Source organism: Aythya ferina (assembly GCF_964211825.1).
Source record: "Aythya ferina genome assembly, chromosome: 3".
In the NCBI taxonomy this organism is placed as follows: domain Eukaryota; kingdom Metazoa; phylum Chordata; class Aves; order Anseriformes; family Anatidae; genus Aythya; species Aythya ferina.
The window spans coordinates 34,853,315-34,881,285 of NC_140298.1; the positions used below are offsets into that span (position 1 = coordinate 34,853,315).

The 27,971-nt window shown below is 41.3% G+C and overlaps 1 protein-coding gene across 1 annotated transcript; it reads right to left on the reverse strand.

Annotated features, from left to right (window-relative positions):
• Positions 1 to 410: 410 nt before the first annotated feature.
• Positions 411 to 27,839, reverse strand: KCNK17 (potassium two pore domain channel subfamily K member 17). The gene is made up of 5 exons (XM_084513858.1): positions 27,607 to 27,839; positions 16,571 to 16,685; positions 7,453 to 7,619; positions 6,698 to 6,866; positions 411 to 3,250 (listed from the first exon to the last, which is right to left on the reverse strand). The coding sequence occupies exons 1-5, from the start codon at positions 27,814 to 27,816 to the stop codon at positions 2,955 to 2,957; spliced, it is 957 nt and encodes a 318-aa protein (XP_084369984.1). The 5' UTR covers positions 27,817 to 27,839; the 3' UTR covers positions 411 to 2,954.
• Between the last annotated feature and the right edge of the window lie 132 nt (positions 27,840 to 27,971).

Sequence of the window (27,971 nt, forward strand, 5' to 3'; positions counted from 1 at the left end):
TTCTTCCCAAGGAAAAACAGAGGATAACAGGGAAGAATTGACCTGTGAAGAATAGTAACAGTGAAAGTCCAACCTGAAATCACTACTGGAAACTGCACATTTACCTGAACAGGAAGAGACACTATAAAAAAAAAATAAATCAAGGAGCATCTGTAATTTTCCAATGCAGATTACAGAGGACTCCAAGTCAGCTGTGACAACAATGATAACAGCACCATGCTTTTGTTTTCTTTATTTTTACTCTTGAGCAGATAACCTTTCATATTTTGGTAGAGTAGACACATCGGTGATGATGTTTTTGTGATATTGCAAAACTCCATTTTCTCCTCATCCCTCTGGGAACAAATTCATCCATGTCACTTAACCACAGCACAGCTTTGCAAAGAACAGAAAGGCTAGAGGCACAGCAGTTTGTGAGGACTCAGATACAATAATATTTATTGCTTGTATCAAAAGCTAGCTGCCAAACTGTGAATAAAAGGATATTCATAAATGACAACATACTAATTTGGTGTCAGAGAACTCAAGCAGAGGTGGTATTTGGCCCATTTATTTCATATTTTTTAGGTGATCTGTGACACAAACAGGCAACTTGCAGCTCTGGAAAATCAATAAGCAGTTCAGATAAGCCTCCTGTTAAGTATGCTGTATCAGAGAGTTAGTGGCACAACTGTGCTGGTGAAGAGCTGCTGGGCAGCTGTGGAAGGAAGTGAATCAGCATCGTTTTCTGGAGCAGATATTGAGTCACTGAGATCCAGCCACATGCTTCTGTTTGTTGATGAACCCTTACGCACAGTGGAAGCAGTGAGATTTATGAAGAATTACTGTTTTTTCCCTTTTTTGGGGACTACTCCTAGAGTTCCTCTTCCTCCCAGTTCTCAGAATTGTTAGCTGTCCTAAGGCAACTGTTTGCACTTCGGTGGGACTGGGGTGCCTAAATCTCTAAAGAATTTGTGAATACCTCACCCACAAACTACAAACACATGGGAGTGTTGAAGCAGATTAGATTCATAAAACAGACGTCCAAATTGAGGAGAAGAAACTCTTTTCAAGCCAAGTCTTCTTACAGAAGAGCAGAATTGGTAGAAATCCCCAGAGCCTGTGACATTTCAAATTAAACATGGAATAGATTTAGCGTAGCCATTCCCATCATTTGACAGTAGAAACTCCTACCACCTTCTAGGCATTTGGATTTTAAGATACAAATTTATTTGCTGAGTTTTGCACCTGGAAGAAGGTGTAAAAGATATGTATAAAAGGGCATAATATTTTATGCTGTGTGATCTTGATTCACTTTGGTTTAAAAAATACACTTTGGCCTTTACTGTGGGCCAGTCCATTAAGGACTTAATAAAAAATACATTGTGTATCTTTTTCTGTATAAAAATACATTGTGTCCATCACTGAAAATAAACAAGACAAAACATAGGAGAAACCAAAAAGATCATGCAGAAGGCTGTTAATGAATTACCCAATGTTCAAAAAATTCAGTTGTATTTGCTTTGCATTGATTTTCCAACTACAATCTGAGATTTCCACTACCTCCCTCTTGTATCTCTGCTGCCTATTGAAACAGTACTTGAGAGAGCATTTATTACTACAGAGTCGGCAAAAGGCTGATGATGAAAAGGCTGAGAGACCAAATTTGATCTAGCAAATTCCTTTCCTGCATTTTCTTCTATAATCGGTTTTACCACATACCGACACTCAGACTGGCCTACTCAGGGAACTATTTTTTTCATGATACATGTTCCAGAACTTATCTTCTGAAAGACTGCAAACTTTTCATTCACTGCATTGCTGGGAGTCCAGCTATGTATATTTCTAAATCTTGAGCCTTATAGCCCAACAGGCTGTGCTTTCTACTCATTTTTTTATCTCTGTGTGGAATGTAAGTCCAATGCAGAAGCTTAAGGCTCACTCAAATGTTTCCTTCTGGTTTATTACCATGGTCAAATTTTCGAAGTTAATGCTCTAGGATGCAAGTAGCACAGCAGAAATACGAAAATAAGAATAGATATGGGTATATAAAGAGCAGCAGGAGTTAGACTTGTTGGTTCTTTTAATCTCTTGATCAATGTTAAAGGTGTTTCAGTCTGTTTCTAGATTAAAGTTGCCCTTGCTAACATTGGCCACATGATAAACCTGGAAACATGGGCACTTAGAACTGCCTCTAGTCCACCTTTTCTGGTTTCCAATACAAGAAAAAGAATAAATGCACCCAAATAAACTGTTGCATTTAGCTGATAACATTTGGTTTACATAATACTTTACAAAGGATGATCCTGCAAAAATTCTGTGGTAAAGAATACCCTAACTACCTACCCTCTTGTTAATGGACCTCTGATGTAGAAATTTCCCTAAGAAAATTGAACGTTTAATTACTATTAGGCACTTCTGCATGCTCTGCCTCATTGCCATCCACCTACTAATGATCAGGCAGCAGAAATACATTACCACCTTTGACAAGCACAAGCACATAGGTGATGAAGCACACTTGCAGTCACTGCCAGGTTCTTTAAAATAAGATTCTTCACTGTGCCTTTTGGCAACATAGCATTTGCTTCCTGTATTAAATGACACAGTATTAAATTCCTTTTCTAGTTGAGGTATTTGCAAAATGCCCTACATATAATTGGAGGCTTCAAGAACTTTGCACGCAAAGAAAAGGACAACGGGTAGTGCTGGGTACAGATGTCAAAATTTACCTCATATATGGGAGGGTAGGTATTATCTATGTAAATCTACTTTTGGTTAACAGTCCTGTCAGTAATTCTTGGTGGTGCTGTAAAAGAAATATTTTGTTACTATTGTTCAATTCAGAATAGAAGCATTTCAGACTCAACAAACAGGTTTGCATCCCCGTGTGAACATCAGGTCAGCTCCATTCCCACATTTCTAAGCAGTGATCTCTGGTGCACTGAAATATAAGATACCAATAGTATGTTTCTTCTCTAAAGTGCTTCTGCAGGAGCTGTGTAGATGTGACATTCATCTGGTCCTTTTGTTTCTGTGTCTTTGTCATTGCAGCTCTCCACATCATGAAGTCCCGTCATACTGTTTTTGCCATCATCCATTAAGTCTTCTGCCAACTCTGTGCTCTTCTTGTTACACTGACAGAAGTCACTGGAGCTCTCCAGTAAGTTGATGCAAAATTTGATAACCAGTGCTAGCCAGGCCATCCCAAAGAGGATCCAAAGAGAGATTACATTCTTGTACCAGCCTGGATAGGTGCGGTCTGGGTTCATCCCTACAACAGAATCACCCAAAACATTTCTACATTGAATCAAGACTTACCTCAAAGGAGGCATTTAATGTAAAGCAGAGACAGAGGACAGAAATATGACCTAATATTAGTGATTTCTATATAGACCCAGGAACTGTGAAGACTACCCATAAAAAATAAAATCAAAATTAGACTATATTAAAGAGAAATTGTTCACTTATTTAAGTTCATAGTTTCTTTTCTCCATTTATCACTCAGCTTTACAACATCATAGTAGTATGTAACAGGGGCTCCCTGCAAGCAGAGAGGTAAGCAGGTTTTATGTACTGGTGTACATACCTTGTTAAGCCAGATGCGAGTGAGTCTCTAAGAGAGGTAATGACCCAAACAGTACTAAAATCTGTAAGAACTGAGCCCTGGAAGACAGCTTGAAATTATGTTAACTCTGCTTGATTGCTTGATTTGTGATCCTCTTGGAGCAGTCATATTTTTGGTTACAGTTCCCCAATGTTTCATGCAAAGAGGCTTCTACGGGCTAAACTGGCAACTGTAGTATCACAGAATCACAGAATCACAGAATTTTCTAGGTTGGAAGAGACCTCAAGGTCATCGAGTCCAACCTCCAACCTAACGCTAACAGCCCTCCACTAAACCATATCCCTAAGCTCTACATCTAAGCGTCTTTTGAAGACTTCCAGGGATGGTGACTCCACCACTTCCCTGGGCAGCCTGTTCCAATGCCTCACAACCCTTTCTGTAAAGAAGTTCTTCCTAACATCTAACCTAAAACTCCCCTGGCTCAACTTAAGCCCATTCCCCCTCGTCCTGTCACCAGGCACGTGGGAGAACAGGCCAACCCCCACCTCTCTACAGCCTCCTTTAAGGTATCTGTAAAGAGCAATAAGGTCACCCCTGAGCCTCCTCTTCTCCAGGCTGAACAAGCCCAGCTCCCTCAGCCGCTCCTCGTAGGACTTGTTCTCCAGGCCCCTCACCAGCTTCGTCGCCCTTCTCTGCACCCGCTCAAGCACCTCGATGTCCTTCTTGTAGCGAGGGGCCCAAAACTGAACACAGTACTCGAGGTGCGGCCTCACCAGAGCTGAGTACAGGGGGAAATAGTAATATACATGTAAAAAAATAATAACAGAGGCAAAGGAAAGGAATGAATTTAGTCTTATGACGTGTCTGGGCAGCAGGCTGGGGCACATTAAGGAAAGGTACAATGCACAAACTAGAGACAGTAGAGTCTCTGCATCAGCTTTTTCTCTACTGCTCGTCAAATCCTGTTATTTATTTTCCTTACCTTAAAAAGGTTTGTCACTTTATAGCTGAATACCTGTAGCATGGCAGATACTACAAAGCACCTGATTCTTTTGGGACAGAGCATGAGGAGTTAACACCTATGACATGGTGCCTCTGTGCTCCTGAAAGTCACACCCTGTCCCAAGTTGCAATGAAACTCACACATAGGGCTGGGTTGAAACAGGACATCCACAGAGGCAGGTATTTAGGTGTTTATCATCTGTGACCAGTCCGATGTAGTAATCCTATCCTGTCATTGCCTGCACAGACCAGCAGGTTCCAAATTGTGGTCCATGAACTGTTATGGTCTACAAGATTATGATAAGCAGTAACTGGTCAGTGAAGCCTCATTAAATTATTTGCATTTGGTATTATTATATAGTACAGAATACATTGTACATATTCTGTATACATTGTACATATTTTCAGTATAATGGAACTGCAAGGCATTTTGAGGTTGTCGCTAGTCACTGATAAACCTTTGGGAGCTACCAACCACTTCTGTGGTAACTACTCTTTGGGCTGCCTTTCTATATCAAGGTGAATTTCTGCCAGAAGTATTATATTCAACCTTCAAACAAGCACCTTTCATCAGTGCTAAATTCAAAGGCATAAAAACTGTTAGTTTCTAAATAATAAATGAAAAAATAGAGAAAGACTATTTGAGTCTTCCAAAGAGAATGCTTTATCCACAGAGATCATCTGTGTGCATCAAGGTACAATCTTGGGGATGAGAAGATCAGTAGTTTAGGACCTATGTGGCACAATGCTTCTAACAGAAGGACTTACTCAGTGTGTAAATTAATAGAGTTCAGGGCCAGTAAGAGATGCCATGACAATATTACTAAATAAAACAGGCTAGGGACCACTTTATAACTTCAATTCTAGGTGCCACAGCCTGGCTCATGTTTCTCCCGAAACTGCAGCTGCGTCCAAAGGGAACAACATGGCATGTGATATCCCTCAGAATTTACCTGGCCCAGAACAGTGCCAGGAATCACAATAAGAGGGAAACAGTGCGACAGTTGCAAAATAATGCATGAACTCATGCTCTGGCCTTGCTTAGTTTTATGTAGAGACAAACTACAAACACAAGATTGTAAGGCCCAAATGGTCTGTCCTCTACATGCCACAGGTCACAGACATGTATTCACTTATTCCCATATGAACCTAGTCTGTCTATGCTGGTATGCTAGTTACAAAGGTACCACAAAGGTGAAGGTATGCCTGGAAGTGAGAAGATGTACTAGAGAAGAACTTCAAAAGTAGTTATCAGGAGCTGAGAGAAATAAACCTGCTGCAGTGCAGAGTTCAGAAGCATCTATAAAATGCTGAAGTGGCTAGCTTCTGTTAAGCTCAATTTGGATAACCTTACCCAAGATAACTTGATTCAAGCTAGTTAAAGCATGTCTACACAAGCTCTAGTCATAACTTTGACATGCTATAGACAAGTTCTATGGTAACACCACTAAATTATCTAAGCACCGAGGAAGCACTATGAAGAAATGAATATAAAGAATCCATAGTAAGGTGTTTATGTCTTTCTGTCTCCCAGGGATTCAAGGGTGCATGTGTTTCTATAATCAATTTCTTGTTAATGAGAAAGTCTTTATCAAAAAGGTGTGTACTGTGTTTCAGCAAATGTACCAGACGTGGGTCCAAACCCATTTCCTCTGACAAAATGTTTTGGCAACGAAAACTACACTGTGCCTGGTGCTTGACAGTCTACACCAAAGTGACTTAAGTTGCCTTTTAGAAAGCAGTTGTCTGGGGTTTTGACCAGGGAAATGTTCACTGTTTGACAATGGTAATGAAGAGTAGCATCTGCTTAAAACTGAACACCACTGGTGCACTGGTGTGCACCACGTGCGCCATCAGCAACTGCTGTGATTAAGAATAGCACTCCAGTCTGGCATTGTACTGATTCAAGAGACAGATCACCTGAATGCTGGAAGACTACTCATTGACATGGAAATGATTGTTTTGTGCTTTCACATGTGGCATTTCTATCTGAGAAATCGTGTCTTCTCCAACCTGTCCAATACTTACCTACCACAACAAATTTATCATCAGGTGTGTCTATTGCTAACAGTGTAATATTGCCAATTTGATAAGCCACACTTTTTGCTTTGATACTGAGTAGGTGAAAACAATGAAATTGGAACTACTCACCAATCACATAATCTCCAAACCCAATAGTGCTGAGAGTAATGAATGAATAGTAGAAACCCTCTTCATAAGTCCAGCCTTCTTTGTCAGAGAACAACAAGGGAGGTAGCAGGAGGAACAATAACAACCCAGATACTAGTGCACAGGTCTTCATCAGCAGGGCAGCTTTTATCTAGTAAAACAGAAAAAAAAAAAAAAAAAAAAAAAAAAGAAAGAAAAAAAGACAAGACTTACAAGGTGGCATGGAAAGTAGAGCTCACTTTTTCTGGTTGAAGATGATGTCGGACTCCATAAAAACACAAACATTCAGCACATTCCACTAGAATAAACAGGATAGCTCTTCCAGTCAGCACACATTGATCATTACTTTCATGAATCCTAGGTTCATGACATTTTAAAACCTATTTCACAAATCTTCCCACATAACCTACATATGTAATTCTAACCACAACTGATGATAAACAAACAAGCTATCTCAGAATGGGATATCCGTGAATGGCTCTATGGCTCTAGCAATTCTCTTGCTGTAAGGGAAGCCATTCATCACAAAAGTTCCATCATTTAGTAAATGGCCTTATCTGACACCTTATAGGGATGTCATAAACTAAATTTATTTATTTCCGGTTATTCCTGAGTATTATTGCCTTTTTGGCCAAGAAGGTAGGCAGGCTGTCTTTGTTAGTCAGAGGGTCCCAAATACCAGAAAATGTTATTTGTCTCCTGAGCTTCACAGAGAAGCATACCTGGTCACTGCTTACCTTCCAGCGAAACATCTCCTCTAGACGATGGGCACAACGCTGAACCCCCAGCAACATCACTTGCCCGATTTCATTCAGGAGGACAAGGTTCAAGGGGATCCCAAACAGTGCAAACAAGATGCAGAAGATTCGACCAGCCACAGTGCTGGGGCTTAGGTTCCCATAGCCTGGACAGAGAGGAATGAGGTGTTAAATCTACAATGTTCCCTGCTTGCTCTCCTCCCCTAGAGGGGGTGAACCTCCATCTTCTACAAAAGTTAGAGAAGGTCACTGTTCCAAAAGGACCTTTTTTTATAAATAACTGTAAACTACATCTATTGTTTGTCATATCCTATTGCAGGCTGGAAAATAACATTTCTTCCCCTGATAATTTAATTTAGTTCCTTTTCCATTTACCAGTGAATTTCCTCTCTCCTACCCACTGCCCTGGCTAGGACTTGACGTAAATGCAAAACTTCCGTTTAGTTCAGTTTTTGTAAGCATTGTTGGCATCGGGTTTGCTGGTAAATGATCCTGCATGGCTGTCAGATGGTCTCTGAATCAAAACAATACTGTTTTAATAATACCTTTGTCCCACAGGACTAGTGAATTTACCACTGCCTCCTTGCTTACAATCCTTTTTGTGCCACAAGTATCAAATACTCCTTATTCTTAAATTTGTTTAAGTTGTATTCTTAAATTTGTTAAAGTTGTTTGCCATGAGCCAATAAAGACAAACAATTTATATATTTAACCTGAGTAAAAAACTTCAATTTAAGATAGAAAGAAAAAAATGCATTTGAAAGTTTGGCATTTTTTCCAATTGCACCAATTGATCTAATGAAAGATACTGACTAGCAAGCATAGCTTTGCTTATATTATGGCTCAGACAACCATGGCTTCAACAACAATGCTGCAATATTTGTCTTTATTCTCCACATTTTCTCTGTAAAATACCCTGTAAATCTGTAGACTTACAATTCTTTAATTTCAAGTGTTTTACGCCATGAGGAAAATCAGATCTAATTTTATTTCAGAGGATGCTTTAAAGAAGAGGAAAGGACTAGCACATGAAGAACACCTGAACAGTGAATTAATTAATTCAGAGACCTTGACTACATTTCAATATCATCTTCACTCCTTAGCAATTTGTGTATCTCCATACACAAGATTGACATAACCTGGCAAAACTTATCTCTTTGCCATGAATAGCACTAAGTCCTCCTAGCAACATACAACTTTTGGCTTGGTGGAAACCTGGAGGTGTTCCCACCAGTGATGCCTTGTTAATGTGCTTGCAGATGGTGTAGCTCTGGGACAAACGAGTAGCCCCCAGGAGGGAGAGGTCCAAGGGCTGGGCTCTGTACATGAGAAAAGTGGGCACAAACACCCACCGTTGGCTACACAGGATCCCATTCCTTCAGTAATCTCCATCCAATGCTGACTGCAGTAAGCCACCAACCAACTACATAGAAAGAAGTGCCACTATGTGATTTCTACGCATTCTGCACCAAGCTTTGTGCTGACAAAATCTCTCACCATAGGCAACTCTACAAACAGTTAATTATGCACATAGACTAGCAAACTACCCCCAGAAGAATGTCTGGCAGCAAACTGTTCTTCAGTATGTATTTTCACCTCTTTTCTATCCCAACAAATTCTAAACTTTACAATCTGGATGGCTTCCCCTCCAATAACTTTAGGTTTGAATGTTTTGTAAGTCCCTGTTTTTAATGTACACTGTAACACACCAAAGCAATGCCTCCAACAGCCTGTGCCTGGGAAGGGGGAGAGCCCCTGGGAAAGAATGGGATGCTGTTACGTAAGTACAGGTTGTTTTGAAATGCAGTCAAACAAAGGGTCTAAATTAAGACCACAAAGCAGCCTTAATTCCAATGCTGTGTTCTTTACTTATGAGTAACTCTACGCTTTTATGCACTCCCCCCTCTCCATGTAATTGCTGACAGTCATTTCTGCTGGATTTCACCCTATCTAGACTAACAGGTGTGAGACACACAGGCAAGTAAATCAGACAGATGTTCCCATGAAAATGAATTTGAGGAATACGTGCCTTATGTGATCCACGCCACACTGACTATGCCACATTTCAGTGGGGTTCTAGTTTTCCTCTTTCATGATATTTAGGATGATTTGCAGGATGGTCTGGCCAAGAAGGCCAACGGCATCCTGGCTTGTATTAGGAACAGCGTGACCAGCAGGGCTAGGGAGGTGATCGTCCCCCTGTACTCAGCTCTGGTGAGGCCGCACCTCGAGTACTGTGTTCAGTTTTGGGCCCCTCGCTACAAGAAGGACATCGAGGTGCTTGAGCGGGTGCAGAGAAGGGCGACGAAGCTGGTGAGGGGCCTGGAGAACAAGTCCTACGAGGAGCGGCTGAGGGAGCTGGGCTTGTTCAGCCTGGAGAAGAGGAGGCTCAGGGGTGACCTTATTGCTCTTTACAGATACCTTAAAGGAGGCTGTAGAGAGGTGGGGGTTGGCCTGTTCTCCCACGTGCCTGGTGACAGGACGAGGGGGAATGGGCTTAAGTTGAGCCAGGGGAGTTTTAGGTTAGATGTTAGGAAGAACTTCTTTACAGAAAGGGTTGTGAGGCATTGGAACAGGCTGCCCAGGGAAGTGGTGGAGTCACCATCCCTGGAAGTCTTCAAAAGACGCTTAGATGTAGAGCTTAGGGATATGGTTTAGTGGAGGGCTGTTAGCGTTAGGTTGGAGGTTGGACTCGATGACCTTGAGGTCTCTTCCAACCTAGAAAATTCTGTGATTCTGTGATTCTGTGATGGGACAGAGCAGGGCTGCATTTAACGTAAGGCTGAAATCTGAAAATGAGTCGCGTACACCTATGGACAGCCATTCCCAAGGGTTGTTTTCTTCTTCCCCTTCTATTTCAAGTCAACAAAGGCTGTGTAGAGGCTTGGGCAGTTCTTTTTGCCATAGCTTTCCAGGTTATCCAGCCTCTGGAGAAGAGGAAAAAAAAATCAAGAAAGGGAGGAAGAAAGGTCCGTAATCTCAGATCACTGGGTGAAGCACAGGATTTTGGGGACCCCACATAGTGCTAAATAGAGAGCAAGTAAGGTCAAGCTCTACATCGCATTTAATTTAGAAGAGCAAATTCAATGATGTAAGAAGATCCACTGTGTACAGGAAAGTCCAGCATGCCAAACACCAGACCTGCTTTGCATATGTTTTATCTTGTGCCCCTGGGCTCAGCGGCTCAAGACAATTTCCTGAAGACTTGGTGAGCAGCTGCTGTAAACATGCCAAAAAAATCCACATCCCATTAGCCTTTTAGACAGGATGCAAGGTTTGTTCAAACAGCACAGAAGACTTGAGATTACGTAAAATAGCTAGCAATTTATATCTGGCTGATGATTTACCCTTGTTTTTGGGCTAGACAAATAGGTATGAATATAGCTGTATGCAAACCTTAGTTGTTACAAACCTCAAGCAGGAATAGATAAATGGGAATTATTCTCTTCAGCAAAGGGAATGAGGCTAATTGGTGCTTTATACTGTTGTGGGTTATACATCAGAAGATCTCCACCAGCTTCAAAGACCAAAACAAACTACAGTGTCAGCAGTGTCACACCCGTCACAGACCTGCTACTGGGATCTCACCTCATGCATGCCTGTCCCAGGGGACACTGAGGGAGGCTCACCAAAAACTACATAGAAATCAAAGTGCAAGTGGTTTCACTGAAGCAGCAGGAGAAAATTCCTGTATAGCTGCTCTCATTTTGAAATAAAGTCCTACTTAATCCTCCTCAGAAGAAGCAAAATAAGAGCGTTTTAATTTCTAAGCAATCACATCCACTTTTACTCATGTGCTTCTGTTACACACCTTCAGTAAATCCACCTTGATTTCCTACTACATTCCTGTGCATAATGGATTCAGAGGCTCTGAGTACTTGCTAAGGGGAAGAGACTGAGGTATGATTAATGGAGTACCAGTGAAATATCTCTCAATTCACATGGCAATATCCCACTTGCAAAGCGCTCAGTTCAGCAGATATAACTGCTGCTTTCTGCTACTGACAATGGGTGGCTTGTTTGGCTCCAGTTCTCACTGTTCCGCCATAAAGGAGTATCTTAAGCAGAAAGTAATTAGAACAAAAAAAAAAAAAAAAAAAAAAAAAGAGAGGAAGAAAAAAGTGGGCTTTGTCAGTTGAAAATAATCTGCAAATTCACCAAATTTCAGCTGGGAAATAAACAGAGTTAGGTTGTCACAAAAAAGCCAGTGAAAAGTCGCTTCTCTAGCCAGTACCTTTATCAGTGGTTTGTGCATTCAAACATGTTTTGGTGGAGATTTTGGTTTAATTCTTTCTCCTACCTAAGTGGATACAAACCGTAACTTCCCAAAGGAGTGTCATAATCTCAAGGTAACAGGCTGTTCTTGTGTAGGAGTAGGGAAGGGCTCTCAGCCTCACCTGTTGGCAGTATTTTGCTTGGAACACTCAAACACTCACTGAAGCCTGGGAGCCAGGTACCTTGCCTTAGATGAGTGTCTGATCCACAGGGCTGTTGGGCAGTCCAGTAAGGGATGCCAGTGCTATGATTACGTTATTTTGCATTACACATTTAACTACTCTGAGAAAGATGCTCCACTTGGCAGCTGAGGAGATCTCCGGTGAGCCACAATCCTGTTCTCCCAGGCACAGAAAGAAACTCCATACTCTCTCCTACACCCTCAGGTACCTCTCAAACCACCAACCTCCTGGCAAGAAGTATACTGCCAGCTCCTCCCCTAACACTTTTCAGAAGATCTAAACTTTTCTTTCACTTGTGTTCTTTAGAAGTAACCTGAATGTTTTAATTCAGGCTAAATGAGAGTTGTGTTCATGACAAATTCAAATGTTGCATTGAGTTAAAAATAAAAATATTTAAATCCAATTTATATGGAGAAGATGTCAGTGGTGACAGAACCTCAGGAACTGTGTCCAATATGGGAAACTTCATTTTAATCCTGGTAGGTTGAACCAGTAGGTATGGGGGAGATGCTCATTGCTATTCATTTTAATTGGTGCTGTGATAGAGACCAGTAACTAATACGCTAAAAACATGTTTTAGCAGAGTTATTTGGCAGTTTTGACCCTTTCCAGTTCCAGGCAACAGCAAAAACTGTTTGTAGACTCCTTGAACATATGACTCAAAACCTTCTGTGAAAGACCAGGATAATGCTTGAGATGACTACTGCAGTCTTCTGTTCATTATATTCACACTGTGTATACATTGGAGGCTGTATAGTGTGCTTAGTCCCAACGCTTAGTCCCAATGGAGCAAGATGGCACGTGGTCAGGAAAGCAGACTGAATTTGTCATTTCTCAGGAGCTAACTCAGACGATGTTTCTGTGAGTGCAATCTTCACATCCCTCAGTGACCTCCCATCGACTGTTGTGTTGCTTCCTACTCAGATGAGCCCCTACATCAGCTCTGCTGGTGCTAAGGGTAGGAAAAAAGATCAAAAATCAAAGGAATGCTGTTATTCAATGGAGAACTTTTCTGCACACACTTGAGGGTCACAGAGGGTTTAAATGTAAAAAATGTCTGTAGGCTGTTATTCCACATTTTAAAGCACCTTGATGTCTTAAAGTAGTTAACTGGTGGGCTAAAGGGTACCCATTCCACAGGAGCTCCATCACATGCTAGGCAGCAGTACAGAAGGTCAAAGTCTTAGAGACAAACTCTTGCTGGCCCAAAGCCCTTTGCTGCTAGGAGTTCCACGACTTTCCAACCATGAACTGGCTGTTCCTCCCCTCCAGTAGGAACCATTCATGCAACATACTAATTACCTGCAACAATATACCCAATATCACCCCTAACTCATCAACAGTCTGTTCCTTGCCTCTTTGTTAGCTCCTTCAGGGGGCTGCTGTAGGGAGCTTTCACACTGGGTTAACCAGAGAAGGGAAGACAGAAGGAAGTCTTCACTTTCCTTTGTGCTGTGAGATGGTTTATTTGCTTTTACTGCTTTGTTTCATGTTTAAATTAATGCAAATGAATTCTGCTGTCAGAAAATGGGAAGGCAGCACTAGCTAATGGTATCCACTCACCTAAGATAAAGCAAGACAGTTGGGCTATGAGAGAACAATATTCTTCCTTCTCTTAGGCTAGCACAGGTAACCTCAATCTAAACTCAGACATTATCCTTCCATTTTCTCTGAAATTACACCACCCTGTGGTGGTATGACTTTAGGAACTTTAATCTTGTTCCCCATTCTGAACTTGCTTTAACCTCCTCCTAGCTAACTAGGAAGAGAGTGAACAGAGAGGGGAGACTGTCAGTAAGGAATAAAGAAGTTTGAAGGATAAAACGAACAGCATATTGCTTTCTCTTTCTTTAATTTTGTTTAATAGTACAGCTCTAAGGGAACTAAGATAATTCTCTAAGTCATTAAAGAGAGAAAATCCCTATAGAAAACCCTGCAGAAAGTGAGATAACGTACAGGATCTGGAGTGATGTGACAAGCAAATACAGCAATGAAGGATGCACAACAGCGGGGAGAATGAATTAGAGAAGGCCAGGACTGCCAATCCCACATTATCAAAAATTATAAATGCAGTTCCATTCAAATTATGAAACTGGCCAATTATTATGCAGGCTTTGGGGCACTTGTTTCATACACATCTCGTCTTGGAGACTTCAGGATTAGAGTACCAAGTATGTCCAGCCTGCAGGTCAGAACCTTACTACGCTTTCTAAGCAAAACTCATGTACTGCTTTTAATCGCTACTGGAAGTTGAGACTCTGATTTAAATGGAAGAGGGGGATAACATAGCATAGAAAAGACCGCATCCTGAGTCATAGGGATATAAACTCTGTCACTGGGGGAAGCAGGTAGTGTTCATCACCTGGTGTCAACGGGGGAAAGAATCTGTCATCCCTTCCTGTAGCCTAAAGAGAGTTCTGGTGAGGACTTCAGAGAAACATGAAAACCTCACCACAACCTTCTTAAGAAACACTTTTCCACAGTGTCAGCTCCTACATAGCTGTGCCTTCCGCATGAAGCTTCGTACTGTGAATCACTCTGCTGAACTTCACTGAGTTTTTTGGGAAGGACTTTGTCTCTTTGCTTGACATCACAAAATCAGCCTTATTTTTAAGCCAGGCAGTGATGTCTGAGTCAATGAGGCTGCACCAGCTATTATCTCAAGAGCTTGCATAAACTTGCAAAGAGGATTGTTAACTTAGACACAAGGTGGTGGAGGTCTGTGAGGCTGTGTGGTATTCCCTTCTACAGCATACTGTCATCTACAGAGTGTTAAGACACTAACCTGTACACAGTTAGCAATTTAAATTGGAAAACGAAAAAAACCACAGAAAATCAAAGGCGAAAGTTCTCTGTGTAGAGATGAACAATTGCAAAGTTATTAGCAAAGCACCTAGAATCACAGTAAAGGCTTTAAAACAATAAGATACAAGTAGCTATAACACTTGGTGCTTTTGTCCCCTGATACGAAGTTCTCCCTCCCCACCACCCCAACTCTGGGAGCAAGAAGCCTACTAAAATAAAAAAGGAAAAAGCTTAGGCTTTCGCAGGGTAACAGCCAGAAATGTTTAGTCCAGATCTCTGCCAATATCACAAAAAGCCCTTATATTTTAACATTACAAATTTGATTCTCCTTAAATGTGATTAATTTAAATTAGACAGTTTAGAATTTAATCAGCATTAACTATGGAGGCAAGCAAAGCAGCTCTAATCAGATACTGCTTTGTACTGGAGGCCAGAAAGAACTGCCCAGGCTTTATGCTGGAAACCCACAGCCTCTGCAGCCCTATCTGATGAGGCTCCACTGCCATCATCTGGTACAACCCGTACCTGGTAGTAAGACACACCAAACAGAACAGAATGTATGCAAGAAGAGCAGGGCTGAAAGATGCTCTGGATCACAGTAATTTTATTTTATTTTAAGCAAAGCAAAAAAAAAAAAAAAAAAACACAACGTCCTCTGTTAGCTCTTGTTTTGGGGCTTAATGTTCTGAAGTCAATGCATCTTCAATGACTATCAGAAATAAATCTAAATAATATTCTATGTGGGTGCACATAGAAAGTTCTGAATCTAAAATGTATTTGAAATTGAAGAGAACTGACAGATGTGACATAGATGAGGAGAACTGATTTTTATTTTTTTTAATGGATTCAGTAGCTATCTCACAACATCCTCTACCCCCATGTTTTTTTGTAATACTGTGTGAGAAAACATTTTTATAATACATAGTAAGAAAAGATGTCAGGGCAAGTTACTAATGGTTTTGGGAACTCGTGACATGCACTATCAATAATTATTAGGTATGGTGTTACCTAATGCAGATACTAAATCCATTTTATTGTTTCCATTCTCTACCCCCCCCCCCCCCTTCTCATCACTCCTTCATAGCTTCACATTACTCATTTGCTTGGAATTTGACTTAACTGAATTGTTCATTTATCCAACTATGGGACTTCAATCTACACATGCAGGCCCTCAGCCAACACAAGTAGAAATAAGAAAGAATAAATCACAAATAACACATCCAAGGATTTAGCATTCAATATTATGTGTTTTTCAAAATCCTTTCTTCTTCTTGTAACAGAAAAAGCTCATTTCAATGTACAATTCATCTCCTACCTATCAGACAGCACTAGGCTTGGGAAAGGGATAGAAAAGTATAGGGAAAGAGGTTGTGGGGTCTCCTTCCTCAAAGATTTTTGAAAGCGGCCAGGACATGGTCCTGGGCAACCTGCTCTGGGTGCTCAAGCAAGGGTTGGACCAGGTGACCTCCAGAGGTCCTTCCCAACCTCAACCACCCTGTGATTCTGAGAGACAGGAAGTGTAGGTATTGCAGCACCCTGAAGCGATACTACTTCAGGACTAGAAAATTGAGTAACTTAATAGGGATATGTACTGAGCTAATTATTCCTGCATCTAATTAGAGGTCATTACTGCAATGGCAATAACGAAGCATTCTTAGTTCTAGGGCTAGTCTATTGCATGCTTACCCATTGCATGACATAGACAAACTATAGAGTGCTATGATATAGACAAGCTATATTAAGTCCCATAAGGCTGGACAGTATCTGATAGCACACATCCTCATTCCTGCTCCTTTCCCACCTATAAGGCTGTCCTGTGAGTGGGGAACTCTTACCAATGGTGGTTATTGCAGAGATGGAGAAGAAGAAAGACCCGCTGAAGTCCCACCTGCCCAGGCTGGTGGTGTTTCCCTGGAGGGTTACGCCGCTTTTGTAGGCCTCGATGATACCCTGCAAAGAGACAGTAACATGAGATCCCACAAACTCAGAAGAGCCAAAAGTCAGCATACTTACTGTAAGCAAATGGCATCTACAGAATAACAGAAAGTTGCATGCGCACACGGTGGATCATACAGGTAAACGTGGAAGAGACTGGAGGGCAAGAGTTGCCTAGCGAAAGCCTCTCCGGATAGTTATTGACTGCCCTACAGCATACAGGCTAGGAAAAGAAAGTGTTTCCAGACAGCATATTCTAAAGGCAGAACCCCCAGAGCAGCAAGTAAAGGTGCAAACATAAATGATACATGCTGGATACCTTGTCTACACTGGGGTGGAAAGCATGTAGTGTAACATATGACAAACTACACAGAATGGCCAGCCCACTAGTATTGTGCACCCTGTCCCCACCTCACTACACCAAGTATAAATAAATGGATTGGATTAGTGGGACACTCAATTCTGTTCAAACCACCTGGGAACAACTCAGATGTCATCATGGCAAAGTGTACAGAATTATGCCAAAATAAGGTAACAGACATTTTAACATTGCCCACATCTGACTATGCATTCTCATGCCAATAAAGTTAATGACATTGAACCTACTTGTGTTGAAAACAACGTTAGTCACAGCACATACGCTAAGCTTTTCACACCCACAGACTAAAAATCTTTTGGAGGTGATTTCCTTGAATGCAAAGTGTAGTCAAGAATAAATAAAATTCATTAACTCTGAGAAAGACACACAGATACCCAACACTATCCCTACCGCACTGTAAGACTGCTGATAAAGCTTTCATTACTAATAAAAGGAAGCACTCTCAGGTTAGACTTGCAGCAGCTGTAAGTTTTACAAAGAAATTGTGGTTTGTGCATCCATCAAGCAAACCAGTGCCTCAAGCCTGCAAAGCAGCTTTGTCCCATTTTACAGATGAAGACATGCTATGCTGTAAGCAATTCCTGGTATCATACATGGCTGTGAATTAAAAGTAGTTTCTAGAGACTCAGTCAGCACCTTTATTATAAGGACCATTATCTTTTTTCTCCAGAGCTACTAGTTCTCACACTAAGAATAAGGAACAGCTCTTAAAAGCAACATACATTCTCTTCCAAGTGGAGAAACACCATTTGATAGTCATTCTCAGACTTACCTTCATTTACTCATAACTCAAGGCAATTAATTGCAACAATTCAGGGTTGCATCATAACCCATTAAAGTCTGACAAAATGCTCTTCTGCTTTTCTCTGCACAAGATAGAGGAGAGAGCCCTTACTCTGAGAAGGGCTAAGAATCAGATGCTATATTACATTATGCTTCCTTCAGTTAATTGCTTCCTTGAGTTGAGCAATACATTTAGAAAAAAAAAAGGGGGGGGGGGGGGGAAGGAGGAGGAGGAGGAGAAAGGGAAGAGGGAGAGAAAGAGACAAAGATTTTACATCAGGAAGTCTCCAGCAGCAGGATTCGTTTTGCATAGATTGCATGTAATTTCCACTTCTTCCACAGCCAGTGTCTGCACTGGGGTTCGTCAGGGTGTATGGGATGCAGGCTCTGACCTTTCTCTGTTCTCCATGATCTCTGATGATGTTTGACCTCAGGTTTAAGAGCAGTTCTGCAGTCAGGAATCAGGGTGCCCAAGAATATAAAATAACTCCCTAAACAAACCATATGCCAAGGGAAACACTAGAAATTTCAATAGATGACAGATCTGTATTTTCCCTTCTCCCTGTGAGAAACTATTGTCTAAATTTTAAGACAAAAAGCTTGTTATTCTCTCAAACTTTCCTTGTGTAGCCTGTCATCTCAGCAGTTCCATATATTTAATCCTGAAGACGTATATACATGCTGGAACACCAACAGTCCAGCTCTCAGATAAATTACCAGCTTGACTAGATAGAGGTATGAAGCCCCTCTGCATACAGCATGTTTTCCATTCTCCTGCCTGTTGTCCTGCTGGTACAAGCTAAGAAGTTGACAACATTACATGATACCAAGTTTTTAAAGCCAGAAACTTCAGACACCTTAACTCCAGAGAGGATAAGAAACTGTGGCTGAATTAGCCTAGAGAATTGAAAGTTTCTCCACATAGGAAGTGGAAATCAGCAAACTGAACAGGATGTCATGTGAGAAGCAAGTCACAGGAACCAAAGCATTAAGTGCTTAATTTCACATCATTGCATCACTTCAGTTCTGCATGGTTTAGGACAAGAGACTGTGCAGGTGTAAGCACCATGCTAGCTTTGCAGTGATTTCAACAGTGAAATGTCTGCACTGTGTTAACTTCTCCTGAGGTAATGCTACTGCCAGGAAATAGTTTGTCTCAAGAGGTAGACAGGTAGGCTCAAGCACTTGCAGTGAATGGCATGATGATCCTGCACTCACCTTTACGAGGAGGTAACACACAGCAAGCACTGAGCCTGCAGTGCCCACTGCTTCTGTTTCTGGGCTTAAGGTACTTCACATACTTACAAGAGGTCTTCAAGAGCCTTCAGCAGTAAGCCTCTGGCTAAGCATTTCTGTGTTAAAACTTGTTATCAAACATCCAGACAACATGGTTAACTGTGAGGATCACTGTGACTGTTACAACCTGATATGGGGATCACTGAATAATCATGAAAATCAAAACCACTTGAATAAACTGTTACTCCCAGGAGAAATGTCAAGTTGAATACTGGCAGGATAACAGAGCTACTGCTGAAACCCTGAAAGTGGAGGATTCTTAGAAGGTGGAGAAAACAATACTAACATTTTTTTTTTTTTTAAAATGTAAGACTTTTATTACAATATTCAGAGACAACCTCTGATTCACAGCAACAATGTTGGAAAAATAAAAATTTATTCTTCTGAGAAGAGCAGAAGTGATGGAGTTTACAGATGTGCCTATATAGGCAGATTTGTGAAAGAAATTCACAGATGGCTATTAATACACAAAAATTACCTCTGGCATAGCAAGTTATTGGATCGCAAACTCCTGGAGGCTGAGGAGGCAGAGAAATATCAGTGCATACTTGCACTAATTTAACAGGCTTCTCTAGGCATCTGCTTTTGGTTACTTTTTTCACAAAAAGAAATAAATTTAAAAGTAGTTTGTCATTTTGAGAGAACACATAGGAGAAACCCAACTAATAAATGATCAAGTACAACAGCTGGATTCTCCCCGCTTTTCTCATTGCAAAAGCACCACCCCTCCCCCCCCCCCTCCCAAAAAAAAAATAAAAATTGGCCTGTGGGTGCAAGAATCGAATCACATACATTAGGTGACATCTGCTAGGTCTCTTTAGCCTGGCTTTGAGAACCAGACATTTCCTGCTTTGCTTTACATTGATTTGGGGGAGAAATACTAAGGATTTTTATTTTTCTTTTATTTAGGATAATCATTTACATGGTGTCTTCTCTAAAACCTGATACATTAAAAGGTACCTAGTAGAAGCAGGGTTTCAAATCCATTTTTCAAAAAAAGTGCTATCTGCTTGACCTAATATACTAGTCACCATCACCAAATGCTTGAACACAATCCATCTTGAACTTGTGGGGTTTGGGCTGTATATTTCAGGAACTTGAAAGGTCATGCATGTAACTCAGAAGTATAGGAAGGAAACAGTGGGTGGTTAAAATAGTCAGAAAAAAAAAAACAAAAACCCAGAACCCAGTTCTGCTTTGGTTTTTACAGACAGACAAGCTACATAACATAGGAAAGTAACTTTTTTGCACTTATTTCCCCCCTCTAAAATAATCATAGTAACTTGTTAGTCACAGGGTCTACTTTGCTGACAAATCCTGTATGTATCATATTAACCCTCCTATAGAGGTTTTTGTGGAATTGCTATAGGATTTATAAATGATGAGCTTTGATATTTTTGGGCTTCATGAGTCAATGAAGCTTTGCAAGCTGCCACATTTTTTCATGAACTAGGCTGCTCTGTTTCTTGATAGTACCACACAAAGCCTACTTGCATGGTCAAGTCTCATTGCAGCTGGCAATTAGAAAAAAGGCATGACTTAAACATTTAAATGTAGATATCTGTCCCAACACCTCTGTGAAAAGCATGCTTTTGGTTACTTACATTTGGCCTCCACCTTGGTTTTACTCAACCACGAGCTCTGAAGTTTTCACTTAGGAACATCACAAACTAATACTTGCAAGTGCACCCTTTATGTTAGATCATTACATCCCACTACAAATTAAAGCCTAGTTTGGCGTGTACTTCTGCAGGGAATTCCCTCCTTTAATTCAAGCCCACGGGTAACTCCATGAGGAAGCTGTAGATTTCTGCTGACTCCCTTGTCTAATGTGCCTCAGACATAAACTTATTTTAGAATGGCAATTACCTTCTTTCCTTCTCTCTATTCAGTTAGAATAACCATTGCTGGTTCTTCCTCCAGGAGCATCCAAAAACAACAGTATCCCATCTTCCTTATTGAGGTTAAAGAAACACAAATAAAAATATATAAAATCACTGCTTCATCCTGCCTTTCAGCCCTTTTCAGCTTTGGGACTGTACTTTCACAAATGACTGACACTGAATGCTTCATTCCTCCTGTAAAACCACCCCACAGAGCTTTGCCCCAACAAAATCAATATAGCTACAGTCATACCAGCAAAAAATAAAATACCTGTTTGAATTACACTTCCAATAGAGTTTTTACTCTTCAGAGAAGAAAAAAAAAAGTGAGGAATGAGGTAGCCTACGTAAATACCTCCAGAAGCTTAATACCTACAGCCTATGGAGTATATTTCTCTTTCAAAATTTCTGAGTTACATCTTCTTCTTTCCCAGAAAAACACAAGTTTATTCATTTTTCATTTGCTGTGGAGTCACTCTTGCTTTCAGCCACATCTTTTTTCTCATTCACCATGTGTGCTGTGTTATCAGTTCTGGGCAACTCCCAGCTTATCCACTTCCTCTTTTCTAAACCCTCTTATCACATGTGGGCCCCTCCACCACCAGCTTGTAGCTGCAGCACGGCTTCTGATCAGCAAGGGCTGCCAAATGGAAAAACATTATTTACTCTGACCTCCTTAATGCCAACTGAAAACTTCATTCTTCAGATCTGTGCTGATTCAGGTGAGTTGGGTACAGCTTTCAAAAAATGCACTTAAAGTCAGCAATGATGAATGAACACATGTGTATACTTGAGCTGAGACGCTGCCTTCCTCACAATCTTTACCTTCTCCTGAACATTATTCTTTGCTGTGAAGATTATAGAAAGAGAAACAAAGTTTACATAAAATGATTAATCAGACTGACTCTGATCTATCTGCCACCCTCCTTCCCCCCAGAACCAATAATAAGATACAAAGTGACACGGGGGAACAGGAAGCCATGGAAGATCATGACCATTCAAAGGATGCCCATGAGAATTCCTAACTCTTCCTGGACTATGCTCAAAATTTCTCTCACATTTCTGGGCAAAATTTTTTTACTGGAGGAAAGCATCATGGAAGGAGTCACACAAATGACTTTTATAAACTACGATTCCAGTCACTGTTGCTGTCCTTGTGCTTCTGAACTACAGCATTTTGGCCAGAGTTCACAGTAAACTTGAGATATCTTCATAGGCAACAGCAGCATTTCCTAATTGCATTTGGAAGCAGTTCTCCATGAAGGCAAAAAAACATGAGAAGTGATTGGAGTAAGAAACTTCACTCCCAAGTTTAGATGAAGCATACACATTCTTATATAAAATCACCTTCTCCAGAGAGTATATGGCCTCCTGAAAGCTGTATAATTTCAGATTATAAAGGTGAGGAAGTGTCTATCAATGAGGGAAAGGAGGCATTTCCAAGCCACCAAACTACCATTTAGATTAATGACAAAATATAAACTCACAAACATCGTGCCTCAGAAATTACGTGTAATATTTATATATAAACACTCATTTACTTTTCACAGAATACCAGCCGTAATCAGAAGGAAATATTAATGTTAATCTTGTCTCAGATTGTGAGGACAAGGGTCAACTAACTTCAAAAAAGAGGTTATGGATTGCACCATTCCCAGCTATGAGCTCTGGTCCCCTGTTCTGGCCTGGAGTGGAAGCTTACTTGAATTCTAACCAAAAGAAAAGCAGGCACAAGGTTCATTACAGATGCTGGATTATAGACTCCAGCTGTTTTCTTTAGACTTTTACTGTCGGTGATGGATCTGCACTAAGGTTTCTAGAACCCACATAGGCTTCCTTTTCTAAGGGGAAGGATCGAGAGATGCAGTAAACAGTGCTACAATCACTGCTACCCTGAACCACTAACACTTTTTCTGAAAATTAAGTTTTTATATCTAGGAAGACAGTGCAGCATGATTCAAGGGCCAAAGCACTGTTATTGCTTCCCAAATCCAAGAACACGAGTGACTCAAGAGCAAATAGGACCTGGTACAAGGCACTGCCTATGTAACCTACAGGACAGAACACAGCAGGTTGTGTTACATCATCTCTGTAAAATTGAGAAGATCTTTCTCTAGTAGTTATTTTCCTTTTAGTTGCTTTAAAAAGGATGGGGATGGACTATCATGGACAAGTAACTCTAAGAGCAACCTGCATCTTTAAACAGCTGAGAAGATGTAACATCTCTGATAGGCACCCCCTGTATTTAGATGTCTGCTGCTAGCATGGTGTCCCAAGTCCGCCTTTTTAAATACAGGTACCTGACATTACATCATTAACCAGAAGACCTAAGAGTGAGTTGACTCACCAGAAACAACTGCACATCCGTAGATTTTCTCCTTACCTTCCAAGAAGTCCAGCAATGTACCACTATCCTATTGTCCATCCTGCTTTATGCAACAATTTCCTACAAATTTTTCTCTAACAACTTCTGTCAAAGGCTAGCAGATAACGTAAGCACTGAACATAAAATGCACATACTCTTGGTAACATAACCACACTTCTTTTTAATTAACAGTTCATTTCCTTCTTTGATATGGGTCTGGGCAAAAGTGTACTGGCTATAACTTAATCAAAACTGTAACACATTTTGATAAAATGGTAATGAGAAAGAGCAATTACAGAGGATGAACCCTGTGTCACCTGTGACAAGCCAATGGAAATTTTGACTAAAGTGGGTCCTATAAAAATATCATTGCTCCACAAGAGAAGGATCCAATGCTGCTCCATATAGTCCCTTATGGAGCTGGTGATCTCTGTTACTCACCCCCTAATGGTCAACCACTGCGACATCATCTGTGGACAAGATGACTTTAGTAAACTGCATTTGAAGGTTTTTATTTCCTGACAGCTGGCACAAAACTCTGCTGGTTCAATGTCAGCATAATCCAAAGTATTGATGAGGATCTTCCAGTCACGTGGGAGCTAGTTGCTCTTTTAATCACAAACTTCATGTGATTCTAGCTGTTGACTCTGGAGATAACAGTATCTAGGTCCACCTGCAGGCTTTCAGTTTATGGCCTGCCCTTTAGAATTAGGTCCTTTCCACTACACCTTCAATCTTTCCAGGCAGGAGTATTGTTAGCTCACCTTTGATCTTTTCCTTCCCAATTTATGTAAATGACATGGCTTAATTAGCCTCTTGCATCTACAATAGTAGAAAGTGGGTAGAATAATATAATACAGGAAACAGCTGTATTAGGTGATAAGGTTACAGGGAAAAAAAAAAGGCAAGGACAGCATGAAAAGGATATCCCAGTAACAGCCCAACACAGTGCTGCAAGTCTGACCCTACACACAATCTTCTGACAAAAGAGATGTGGAAAAGCACAGTGCCTATAGCTACATCAGTGTCTAAAACTACTGACAATGCTGCAGGAAGAAGAACATGCTCGGGGGACAGCTCAGCTGCAGCAGTGCTATGTATACTCCTCCTAGGCAGTAAAACAGAGAAGTGCATCAAGCTAGGCGGTGTGGCTAAGACCTCTCCCCCACAAAGGTTAGAATAGGTCTCAGCTCCACAAGATGTGACAAAGCAGAAAGTGCAGCCTCACTCATTGGACACTTTTGGAAAGATTCGCAAATCTGTAATCAATATCATTCTTACCTGGTCTGCAACTCTTGGATAACTTTCCCTCCCCCCAGTGGAGTCCAGTTACTGTTCTTCACTGTACTGAGGGTTCATAATCTGAAATCTGCTTTATTGCATCTGCTTCTACCTTCTGCAAACTGTGTAATTTAGAGCTTCCTTTGATGTGACCTCACATTTTGCCACATGAAGACCACCATCACATTTACAATAACAAGCCAGATACTGTCCACTTTGTATGTTGCCTACTGTCTCTTGAGGATCTGTTTACTTTTGTTCTTGGTTAACAAGTGTTTGTATCATAGACTTTGCTTACAGTGTCAGAAAAACAGCCTAGGGTGAGATAGGTCAAACCCAAACATGTTTTCCTTGAGCAGATGTTACTGGGTGCACAGTAGAGGGATATGGGGCTGGAGTCTCTCAATTCTCCTTTATGCTGTCCTTACTCTAGGCATAAGTAATGAAAGCCAAGAAAAATGCAAGTCAATCTTCCCCATATGCACACACACATTCAATGTATGTACATAGTAACACACATGCATGTTTTTTTTTGTGTGTGGTTATACATAAGCCAGTTGCACGTGCTACCCTCAGTTATTTAGAAAATGCAGAACTGCAGAACCCTGCAGGGGAGGAGCCAGACAAAAAATAGCTGTGGGAAGCAGGGACCTACCACTACAGAGGTCATATACACAGTTCTAACACTCCTCTGCTGTTCAGTTTTTGTTGGTCTGCTATCTCCAGCTCATTCTCTCTTTTGTTTTGCTAATTAGAAAATTGCTTCCGACCCAGAAAGATCTGAGCCACTGAAATAACAGGATGAGTTTTCTAGTTTAGCTACCATGGCATGGTTTGTTTGCCTTTCCTCCTGCCCGTTCTCACACAATGCTCTCATGCAAGCTCCTCAAGGCAGGAGCTCTCTGCTGCTTTCCATCTGCACAAGGGCTGGACGAGTAGATCTCCAGTTGCGGCTGGTAACTAGGAACTAAGCAATAAACAGGTTGTAAAATGATGTTTGTACATTGCTTCAGCAAACTGGGATTTTATTCCATATTGGCTACTATTCACTTTAAAATAAACATAGAGTTTAGAATTATCTATGATGAAAAGCCGTATGAAAATAGAAAGGAACTGCCAGTAATGTCAAAGCAATTAAAATTCATTCACTGCTTTATGTTTTCACACTCTTTATATGTCTTTCTTATTTGCAAATAATCAGCTGTGTATCTAGAATACAAACTTGTTATCTGAAGAGGGTTATTGATGCATTGCCTGATAAACTCTGTATTAAGCAATTTACTGTACAGGGAATTTTTTTTTCTTTTCTGAGCACACTTACAGTAAATGAGCAATGTGACATAGGAAATTAAAAAAGAGTACAGGAAAGAAGCAATCCTGTGGATTATTTATTTAAGATAAATTTCTCACTGTGAAAGTTATTGAAAATAGCACACAAAGCCATTCAAATGGACTACAGCTTCTCAAAGGAAGAATGCATGCACAGACATTCTGTATAAAATGAAACAAAACTTTCTTTTAATGTACTCATCCAAGGCATGCTCAGGTCACAATTAAATACTCACATGGCACAATAAAGCTGTAGCTGGTCTGAAGGGATTTGGGTGGCTGTCCTAATCTCTTGCCTACCAGATGGTATGAAGAATTAGTAGAGGTCATCTTGCAGTAAAACAAACCACCAGAACGACATTGTAACGACCTTTCCACCTACTCACTTGAGACTACTTCCTCTACTACTATCACCTCATTACTCTCATTCACCCAGAGAAATCCCTTGCAGCCCCATGGGCACTGAATGAAACTCAGTCTGAAGCTGCCTCCATGCAATGCCAGGCTGGTCAGCTCTGATGCATTTCTCACACCTCCCAGATGAATTATTTCAAAAGGCTATCTATATTCCTCAGCTGGAGCTGTACTCAACAGACAATATAAATAATAAGAGTAGGTACCATAGTAGCTTTCAAGGGACCAAATTTGAAGATTGACAATGCAATCTGCACTTTCACTCTGCTACTGATTGCCATTGAGGATTTACCATCTAGAAAGTCAAAGGATGAGAGCCTGACAAAGGTTCTCAGCACAGTTTTGTCTTACTGAAACTCCTGATAAGATTATCCGCTTGATGTGTTTCTGGTTTATTTATTTATCTCTGCCGGAGAAATTAAAAAAAGTGGTGGAAATATTTATCTTTTAGGTCTTTTAAGCTCTGATGACCAGCTACCATGCTTCCAGACACTACCAAACACCGCTAGCACCCTCCACCCCACTTTTTGTTTTTCAGTGCCTATTCCAGGTAGGCGGCACCCAAAAGAAGCAGCATATAACCAACTACCAGAACTCACTGATCTAGAATGGTTTGGGCAAATATTTATGACATTTCAATATTATAGATTATATTTTCTTTCTTTTTATTTTTTCTTTTTCTTTTTTTTTTTTTTTTTTTTTAAATTTCAAACAGAGAGTGAACATGAAGGCCATTTTGCTCATTTCTCTCATTTCTGTACCACAAAATGTAGCCACTTGAACTTCGGTAAGATTGCATTTGGTCCACCTGTGTATTTTACAGCCATCCTGCAAACAACCTCAGAAACTTTTTGAGGTTTACATCTGCACTGCATTACTAGGATTTTTTCACTTCCCTTTAATTAACAGGTAGAAAACTGATGGAGGAGGAAAAGGTTTGACACCAACACAAAACGCAATCCAACTTACCACACCAAAGCCTTTCCGTTAGAACTCATCACTTGGAAGCTGCCACAGGGTATCTCTAACTCATCCTTAATTACTTCAGCAGCAAGCCAGAACCACCTGCATTTAACACCAGGTCCTACCCCACCACCACCACCTTCCTCCCACCACTTAAACCCCAACCAAAGCTGGCGGGGCCAAGAGAAGCCCCCTTGAAAGCCCCCCTCTTGGTGGCCCAGCTCGGCGAGGGCAGGGGCTTACCTGGATGAGGCGCTGCAGGGCGGCCCCCCGCAGGCAGGTGTGGTTGGCAAGCAGCTCCCAGTGCTGCTGGAGGAGCCGCCGGGCTGCCTGCACCTCAGCCGGCCTCTCCAGAGCCTGCAGCACGCCGGCCCCCAGCCCCACGTAGCCCACATAGGCCACCAGCAGCACCGGCACCCCCCAGCGCCGCCGCTGAGCCTCCGACGCCCCCATGGCTGCTGCCGCCGCCAAGCCGCCGCGGGGCTGAAGAAGCCGAGGGCGGGTGGAGACCGCGCCCGGCCGGCCCACGGCACCTCCCCGGCCTCCGCCTCCTCGGCGGGCGGCTTCGGAGCTCCTTGGCCCCGGAGGTCCCTGCCCCAAGGCTGGCT

What these genes read in the sequence shown, in the direction of transcription:
- KCNK17 (XM_084513858.1), bottom strand. Translation starts at nt 27,816, where the DNA reads ATGGGGGCGTCGGAGGCTCAGCGGCGGCGCTGGGGGGTGCCGGTGCTG. An exon ending in CTCTGCAATAACCACCATTG is followed by an intron (nt 7,620 to 16,570) that starts GTAAGAGTTCCC and finishes CTCTCTGTCCAG; the next exon opens with GCTATGGGAACCTAAGCCCC. An exon ending in GTTTGGAGATTATGTGATTG is followed by an intron (nt 3,251 to 6,697) that starts GTGAGTAGTTCC and finishes ATTCTGTTGTAG; the next exon opens with GGATGAACCCAGACCGCACC.